Here is a 9881-nt window from a genome sequence, read left to right as displayed (position 1 = left end):
TGTGGATGAATAATATCAGCGCAATGCAGTGCAGTTCATCACCATTCAATACTATTTGAGGCCTTCATGAAGGCAATCTTGGCACCTGTCGCAGACTGGAGTCTTACTAAACTATTTAAATCTGAGCCTCTGATGACAATGTGATGCTGATACCATTTTTATTGGATAACTCATGCATTATGCTGAGTTTAGCCAGTTTTACTGTGTATTATATGGCACTGGTAAATTCCATTTAAATTGTCATCTACATGAACTAGCTCAAACTTGGTTAGCCCGTTACAGAAAGGATGTGGTGGCTTTTGTAGATAGTGCAGAAGAGTTTGAATTGAATTGAATACTTTATTGAATTGAATACTTTATCTTGCCAAGGTATGCAAATAGTCGCCCATAAAGGGCACATACAAAGTTACAAATCCCAACCCCCCCCACCGCCCAATCCGTGCCAGTTCCCGCTGTTCTTCCCCCCTCACTCACAACCGCACCCCCACGCCAGGTTCTCCTTTGTTCCTTCATCTGGCAGCGGCTCCATCACACCACATGTCCATCCTCGGTAGACAAAAGTACTGGAGAAACGCAGCGTCTGTCGCCGCTAGAGTGTTTATCAGGATTAGCGGGTATAAGGAGAGGTTGGCCAAACTTAGATTGTTTTCTCCAGAGTTTCGGGGGCTGAGGGGAAACCTGATAGATGTTTATAAAATGATGAGAAGTATAGATATACAGTCAGAATCATCTTCCTAGGGTGGAAATTAGGATAAAAATACACGCCAAAGAGTTCTTTGTTCCTCCCTTGCAATATTTTCACCATCACAGCTCCTACAGATGGTGGGCCAAACATCGATGACGAATCTGAAGGAACATTTTCTGCACATTAGTTATCAATGTGTGAGAACTAAAAAGTTAATGGAAGTGGGATTTTCAACTGTAGACAGTGTTGGAATGTACTCAAGTGCTTTGTCACTGCACGCTCTGGTATAAACAAATGCAGGCCCATCAACATTGTAGTTTCACCCTTCCTACCCTTTACCCTGTCAGGCCAAATTCAGCCGAAATCACCTGCCCTTTTTCAGGCAATGGGTTGAACATGGAAACTTCTGAAGTGTCCAGTTCAGTATCAAACTATGCACTGTAGCTTTAAAGGAGAAACGATATGTAATTCTGTCACATATGCTGAAAAATAAAGGATATAACCATATAACCCTATAACAATTACAGCACGGAAACAGGCCATCTTGACCCTTCTAGTCCGTGCCGAACACATAATCTCCCCTAGTCCCATATACCTGCGCTCAGACCATAACCCTCCATTCCCTTCCCATCCATATAACTATCCAATTTATTTTTAAATGATAAAAACGAACCTGCCTCCACCACCTTCACTGGAAGCTCATTCCACACAGCTACCACTCTCTGAGTAAAGATGCCATAGGTGGAATCATTAGGAGAGGTGGCCAAAATATTGATCAATGAGGTATGTGTAATCATGACCTTGAAGAAGGTCTAAAAACAATCAGGAAGAATTCCATCATTGGGGCTTAGGTACTGAAAGCATAGTTTCCAATAGAGGAATAGAGTCAGTGGGTGCATATGTAGCAAGGCGAAAAAAAATTAAATTGTGGGGTTGCAATGTTGATGGAAAAGTGAGGAGAGGAATTTTAATGTTAAAGCCGACCCTGTCCACCTGTCTGTTCCACAGTCACTTTGACAGCGTGCGCTTGCCTGAGAAATCTTGCAGTCTGCAATTTGTAATAGTAACAACATTTTCCTTAAGATACAAGAATATCTCTGAGCCACGTCTAGGGTGGCAGAGAGGGTGAGAGGTCAGAAGAAAGGCTACTGGATCTTGGATTTCTCTAAGTTACCACAACGAGGGGAGAGGGGCCATTAAATGTCCCTGTTAAGAAATAAGCAGCATAGTTAACATAGCATAGTGCTTTGCCAAGTTAAATTCCATTAAATGAGCCTGGCCTTATGCCTAGATAATACTATCAAGACCAGGTGACACCAACTTGGCCCTTAACTCCAAGAAGACCAAGGAGCTCATTGTAGGCTTCAGAACGTCTAGGGGCGGCACGCACACCCCCATCCATATTAACGGGACGGAGATGGAACGTGTTTCCAGCTTCAGGTTCCTGGGGGTCAACATCTCCGATGACCTCTCTTGGACCCACAATACCTCAACTCTGGTCAAGAAGGCTCACCAGCGTCTCTTCTTCCTGAGGAGACTGAAGAAGGTCCATCTGTCTCCTCAGATCCTGGTGAACTTCTACCGCAGCACCATCGAGAGCATCCTTACCAACTGCATCACAGTATGGTATGGCAACTGCTCTGTCTCCGACCGGAAAGCACTGCAGAGGGTGGTGAAAATTGCCCAACGCATCACCGGCCCCTCGCTCCCCTCCATTGAGTCTGTCCAAAGCAAGCGATGTCTGCGGAGGGCGCTCAACATCGCCAAGGACTGCTCTCACCCCAACCATGGACTGTTTACCCTCCTACCATCCGGGAGGCGCTACAGGTCTCTCCGTTGCCGAACCAGCAGGTCCAGGAACAGCTTCTTCCCTGCGGCTGTTACATTACTCAACTGTACCTCGATGACTGCCAATCACCCCCCCACGGACACTCCTTCCACCAGGAAAAAAATAATTGCACTACTATGTCTGTATGCATGTAAATATATTTATTTATTACTATATTCTATGTCCCTCTTCTAGGGAGGTGCTAACTGCTATTCGTTGTCTCTGTACTCTTCACTGCACAATGACAATAAAGTTTGAATCTAAATCTGAATCTGAGGTGAAATGCCAGAGAAATAGGGATCTGCACAAAATGGCTGGGGATAATCTGAATGTACCTGTCTAAACCGCTGCCACTGAATGCATTTTCAGAATCTTGCACGCTTACCATTTTTAGGAAGAAGTAAGAAAAACAAAAAGCAACATCAGCATATAATTTAAACAGACTTATTGTGAAACATGGATGCATGAAATGGCCACTTTTTGGAAATTGTAAATGTATTTATATTTTCATCGGGAGCTTGACATCTTCAATAAATGATCCTGATCATCTTACAGCGTATGCAATCCACTTTGTTGCTGGTAATTTGAATAAAAGTCCATAAGTTTCTGCGGGATTCTTGGAGTGACAATTTCAAATGACTGTTCAAAGTGCTTTTCCGTAACTATCTTGGCCTGCAGGTCTTCTTGAAGAGCCAAGAGTGCAGCTTCCCTGCAGAGGGCAATGATCTGAAAAAGATTGACCATCAATAAAGCTGTGATTTAAAGCATGATAATCCAATACTGGAACACAATGAAAACTAGGTTAAAAGATGCTGGAAATATTTAAATTGTTCTTATTTTGATGTGATATGAATGTGAAGCTTTTCTACTTTCCCTTCCACAAAGCTATGGCTCAAACTATTGATACAATCTCAACCTCTGGTACAATTGAACCTGTCCTTATCTAATACTTACATGACTCTATACCTTGGAGCGCAGGAGGATGAGGAGTGATCTTATAGAGGTATATAAAATCATGAGAATAATAGATCGGGTAGACGCACAGAGTCTCTTGTTCAGCGTAGGTGAATCGAGGACTAGAGGACATACAGTACAGTCACGGTGGCACAGCGGTAGAGACGCTGCCTTGCAGCAAAATGCAGCGCCAGAGACCCGTGTTCGATCCCGACTACGGGTGCTGTCTGTATGGAGTTTGTACGTTCTCCCCGTGATCTGCGTGGGTTTTCTCCGAGATCTTCGGTTTCCTCCCACACTCCAAAGACGTACAGGGTTGTAGATTAATTGGCTTGGTAAAAAAATGTAAAATTGTCCCAGTTGGCGATATGCAGGGTACTGCCCTGCCCGCCACAACATTCGGAAAGTTCAGAAGGTGAAGGGGATAAGATTTAATAGGAATCTGAGGGGTAACTTTTTCACACAAAGGGTGGTGTGTGTATGGAACAAGCTGCCAGAGGAGGTAGTTGAGGCTGGGACTATCCCAATATTTAAGAAACAGTTATACATGTAGATGGATAGGACAGGTTTGGAGGATATGGACCAAACGCGGGCAGGTGGGACTGGTGTAGCTGGGACATGTTGGCCGGTGTGTGGGCAAGTTGGGCTGAAGAGCCTATTTCCATTGTGTGACTCTATTGCTTTGAACCTTTGGACTATGTCTAGGTGTCTCCCTTCTCTCCTCAACTAGAAACCACTGTGAGACGATGGCTAAATCAGTATATTGTTATAAACTGAAAGTGAAACACTCCCCAGGGTGCTATTGAGTTTGTTACTTCTCTCCCTTTTGAAACACAAGAGCATCTTTCAACTCAGTTAGGAAGATTGCTCACTTACATTCACAGTTTCTTAGATGATGAAACAACCCAAGCTCACACCCTGCAAGAGCGTGGGCATGGGCTTCATGCGACACAGTGGTGCAGCTAGTAGAGCAGCTCCCTCACAGTACCAGAGACACGTGTTCGATCCTGTCTGTTTGGAGTTTGCACGTTCTCCCCGAGTCTGCTTAATTGGCATTGCATCCACTACTCTAAATATCTACCACAACTACAAGCACTTTCCACTCTCCAAAGAGCAATAGTCTGGAGGTCCAGAGACTAATTCTACACCATATCAGTCTCACCGTCAGGCTGAGCTTAGATCACTAAGGTGAAACAGCAAAGTGAATCTTGAAACTTATGCTCAGCTGATCCATGGATTTTGATTCTTTCACTCCATAGATGCTGCCTCACTCGCTGAGTTTCTCCAGCATTTTTGTCTACCTATGATTTTTCCCAGCATCTGCAATTCTTTCTTAAACATGGAGTTTGATTTATCACAATATTCACAATTGATTGAGGCAGTGCAGCGTAGGTTCACGAGATTGATCCCTGGGATGGCGGGACTGTCATAGGAGGAAAGACTGAAAAGACTAGGCTTGTATTCACTGGAGTTTAGAAGGATGAGGGGGGGGGGATCTTATAGAAACATATAAAATTATAACTGGACAAGCTAGATGCAGGAAAAATGTTCCCAATGTTGGGCGAGTCCAGAACCAGGGGCCACAGTCTTAGAATAAAGGGGAGGTCATTTAAGACTGAGGTGAGGAAAAAAACTTTTTCTCCCAGAGAGTTGTGAATTTATGGAATTCCCTGCCACAGAGGGCAGTGGAGGCCAAATCACTGGATGGATTTAAGAGAGAGTTGGATAGAGATCTAGGGGCTAGAGCAGTCCAGGGATACGGGGAGAAGGCAGGCACGGGTTATTGATAGGGGATGATTAGCCATGATCACAATGAATGGCGGTGCTGGCTCGATGGGCCGAATGGCCTCCTCCTGCATCTATTTTCTATGTAATACAACAGACTGCATATGAAATCCATAGCTCAATGGAATGAGGTTTGAAACAGTGATATTTCAACATAATCTTTCTCCTTGGTCAATTATTGTGCTAATGTGAGTATGCAGTCAAACGTTTTTTTCTCAGAAGCATCCCTGGTGCCCTGTGTTTGTTACAAATTATACAGAACATAGTAAATGCAATGATATTCCACTGGTGACATACTGCTAGTCTGACTTTGTTTGTCACCTTTTAGACAACGAGAAGATACATTTAAAGTAGAAACAGAGAACTGCAGATGCTGGTTTACACAAAACGACACAGTGCTGGAGTAACTCAGTGGATCAGGGAGTAACTCAGCGGGTCAGGGAGTAACTCAGCGGGTCACGGAGTAACTCAGTGGATCAGGGAGTAACTCCGCGGGTCAGGGAGTAACTCAGCGGGTCACGGAGTAACTCAGTGCGGGTCAGGGAGTAACTCAGCGGGTCAGGGAGTAACTCAGCGGGTCAGGTAGCATCACTGCAGAACATGGATAGGTGACATTTTGGGCCGGGTCCCTTCTTCAGACCAAAGATTCTATAGCAGAGCAAGATAGACCACTCCTGCTAAATGCAATGGGCTGACGTGTAGTACGCAACGGAGCGGAACGTGGGCCTTTTTTTCATCCATTTCCGTAACCCGACCCGACCCAACACGACAGTGTAATCGACGTTGCGGGGGAACAGTTTGTGTTAATAAATTAAAATTCTGAAAATGAGGAGAAGATTTTTACAAAATAACTTTTATTTTTACGAGGGTGTTTCCGTAACCGGCTTCCATCACCGCACTAGTATCCTATGGGATCTGTGGTGCGGAGACGGAAGCCGGTTACTGAAATGGGGCCGAAAATTACCCATGAATCTGCCCGTGACCGTACTACGTCTTTTTCGTCGAGTGGGCTATCTTATAGGATCTTTGCTTCAGACTGATCATAAGGGGGTGTGGGGGAGAAAGCTGGAAGAGAGGAAAGGCAGGATAAAGCATGGCAGGTGGACACATGCGAGGGGGGTTTTGCACAGGCATATGGTTGGAACAAAGGCTCGAGATTAAAACAGAAGGTGTGACACAGGCTGATTGAAGTTACAAATTGTAAAGCCAGAAGAAGGAATGCAGGATGGGGGGAGGGAAATAGGTGCGAGTCCAAATAGGGCACACAGATGACACTGGGCTAAAGCATTCTGCCACCTCAAGGCCAAAGATCCTATAGCGAGCAAGATAGTCCACTGGACGAAACAGACGTAGTACTGTAATGGGCAGATTCATGGGTAATTTTTGGCCCCATTACCGTAACCGACTTCCGTCTCCGCACCCAAGACCCCATAGGATACTAGTGCGGAGACGGAAGCCGGTGACGGAAACATACTTGTAAAAATAAAAGTTATTCGGTAAAAATCTTCTCCTCATTTTTAGAATTTTAATTCATTAACACAAACTGTTCCCCCGCAACGTTGATTACACTGCGAGTCGGGTCGGGTGGGGTCCGGTTACGGAAATGGATGAATAAAAGGCCCACGTTCCACTCCGTTGCGTACTACACGTCAGCCCATTGCATTTAGCAGCAGTGGTCTATCTTGCTCCGCTATAGGATCTTTGCTTTACACAACACAATGCCATGAGAGGTTGGAGTTGTGCACAACATGCTTTGCCTCAAAATGGCTGCAATAAACTTCGACAGTTGACCCAAGATTGCCGGGTGTCAAACCTCCCAAGGTTACAAATAAATTAAAAAAAATTATGAACATTTACAACTTCACAAAGTTATTAGCGTATGGAATGGGTACAAAATAAAATCGAGTTGTTAAAAAACACCACTGGCCAATTGAGCACACAAAAGCAAATGTTCAAATGGGAAGGTGGGTTAGGTTTAATATGGCACAGATTCAGCAGACAGGTTCCACTGAGCCAGTGCATGAGAATTCAGCAAATTCATAAAACTCAGTGCTGGAATGGTGTCAAGAAAGTCCGGTTGGGAGTCCAGGGAACAAATTTGGGACCTCGGAATTTGTGTGAGAGTGTTTCAATTAGTAGCAATTCCTGGGGCTAAATTTTTGCTGGAGAATTGATGACACTTTCCCGCAGGTTCCAGCACAAAAGTAAAATAATAGGTTTCTGATAACCGGAATTTCCTGTTTGTGTCAGGACTGACCTTTTCTGATGTAATATCATTCATCTTTAACATTAATTCACGGCACGGTGGCACAGCGGTAGAGTTGCTGCCTTACAGCGCTTGCAGCGCCAAATACCCGGGATCAATCCCAACTGCGGGTGCTGTCTGTACGGAGTTTGTACGTTCTCCCCGTGACCTGCGCGGGTTTTCTCCGAGATCTTCGGTTTCCTCCCACACTCTAAAGACGTACAGGTTTGTCGATTTATTGGCTTGGTATACATGTAAATTGTCCCTAGTGTGTGTAGTGTGCGGGAATCGCTGGTCGGTGTGGACTCGGTGGGCCGAAGGGTCTGTTTCCACACTGTATTTCCAAATTAAATTAAACTATAAAGTGTGGCACCTGGTTCTTATGAGAGTCCTTGATCTGCAATTTTTACTCATTTTTTCTTTGCACAAATATTGCATGGCCTACTAATGGTTTCCAGCACTTTAATTCAGAAATGTTTAGGATACTCAGGCAGCATCTGTGCAAACAGAATCAATATTTCAGTTCAATAACCTTTCATCAGAACTGCAAAAATCAACGGCGCTCACTCCTACACCAGTTCTATCCTATACACAAAGGACAATTTACAGTAGCCAATTAAACTACAAACCTGCGTTTCTTTGGAATTGGGGAACCGGGAAAAAACGGCACGCAATCACAGGGCGAAAGTATAAACTCCGTACTGACACCACCTGTAGTTAGAATCGAACCCGGGTCAATGGTGCTGTAAGGCAGCAACTAGCGCTGCGCCACTGTGCGGCCCAGTTGTTGAGGCATTGGGTTAAGGGGGTCAAGAACAGCAACAAAGGAATGTGAAGAGGTGCAAGTTGCAGGGTAGACAGACATACATCCCCAGCACATCAGGAACTGACCTCAGTCAGGCAGCGCCACAGATGGGCACCAACCCGGAGCATGCGCCCTTTTTAGGGCGGGCATTAACGAATGCCGAACCGGATGGCATCACCCTGCTGCAGACTTCTGCTGCCTCAAACGCAAGGAGAAGTTGTTAATGGAACAGGCCGGACTGCAGAAGCAGGGTGAGAGCTTGATCTTGAGATATTTACAGGACACAAAGTTACTGGGGTCAATGCCAGGGAACATGTGAATGAAGATTCCAATGAGCAGAGCCATTTTTCCTCAGGACAAGCTCCTTGGGGAAGTGAGATAGCAAGAAGCTCAAAATCATTGCAAAATAAATTGAATTATTTGTTACTCAAACCTCACTGTCAGCCACAGAATGACAGAAACAATGCACAGATAAGCTGATCACAGACAACGTGCAGAAACACTTTTGTCGTTAAAAGTAGACAGTTTTTTCAATTTGCCCGTCAGATTCATATCAATAAATCACAGTTTTGGAAGAGAGTTGAACACCTATTCTGACCTCAAATATGTTGCTGTTTTCCAGTTATTCCTCTAACTTCCCACATCAGATACATTCAATTAACACACAATACTGGGAATTGGTCGAAACATCTACTGGATAAAGCTACAGGTTACATATCAGAACACGTGGGATATTTACCTCCTTCCTTGATTTGTAGAACAAAGTTAAGTTGAAAGGGGGCAGGGTACAGTGGAGATACAACAAGGGAAGGGACATCAACCCATGAGTGGCAAGGATACTTGGTATATGGATACACAATAATAGATAATATTATTATTATTATTATTATTATTATAATAGACAATAGACAATAGACAATAGGTGCAGGAGCAGGCCATTTGGCCCTTTGAGCCAGCACCGCCACTCAATGTGATCATGGCTGATCATCCCCAATCAGTACCCCGTTCCTGCCTTCTCCCCATATCCCCTGACTCCGCTATTTTAAGAGCCCTATCTAGTTCTCTCTTGAAAGCATCCAGAGAACCTGCCTCCACCGCCCTCTGAGGCAGAGAATTCCACAGACTCACAACTCTCTGTGAGAAAAAGTGTTTCCTCGTCTCCGTTCCAAATGGCTTACTCCTTATTCTTAAACTGTGGTCCCTGGTTCTGGACTCCCCCAACATCGGGAACATGTTTCCAGCATCTAGCGTGTCCAAGCCCTTAACAATCTTAGGTTACACAGAAAAGCTGGAGAAACTCAGCGGGTGCAGCAGCATCTATGGAGCGAAGGAAATAGGCAACGTTTCGGGCCGAAACCCTTCTTCAGACTGATCAGGGGTGGGGGTGGGTGGGGACAAGAAAGGGAAAAGGAGGAGTAGCCGGAAGGCTGGAGGGTGGGAGGAGACAGCAGGGGAGCTGAGGAAGGGGAGGAGACAACAAGGACTAACAGAATTGGGAGAAGTCGATGTTCATGCCCCCGGGGTGCAGACTCCCCAAACGGAATATGAGGTGCTGTTCCTCCAATTTCCGGTGCTGCTC

The 9881-nt window shown here is 45.0% G+C and overlaps 1 protein-coding gene across 2 annotated transcripts in view; it reads right to left on the bottom strand.

Moving 5' to 3' along the window:
* Positions 1 to 2667: 2667 nt before the first annotated feature.
* The window catches only part of spata5 (spermatogenesis associated 5), a 334835-nt gene continuing 327621 nt past the window's right edge, over positions 2668 to 9881 (bottom strand). The window contains exon 15 of one of the 2 annotated variants that reach the window (XM_055647374.1): positions 2668 to 3239. In XM_055647374.1, the coding sequence (XP_055503349.1) occupies positions 3063 to 3239 (177 nt within the window). In that variant the 3' untranslated portion in view covers positions 2668 to 3062. The remainder of the gene's footprint in view (positions 3240 to 9881) is intronic. The other variant, XM_055647365.1, reaches the window with a different exon arrangement.

Source organism: Leucoraja erinacea, chromosome 1 (assembly GCF_028641065.1).
Source record: "Leucoraja erinacea ecotype New England chromosome 1, Leri_hhj_1, whole genome shotgun sequence".
Classification (NCBI taxonomy): Eukaryota; Metazoa; Chordata; class Chondrichthyes; order Rajiformes; family Rajidae; genus Leucoraja; species Leucoraja erinaceus.
This window is presented reverse-complemented; position numbering and strand designations above follow the sequence as displayed.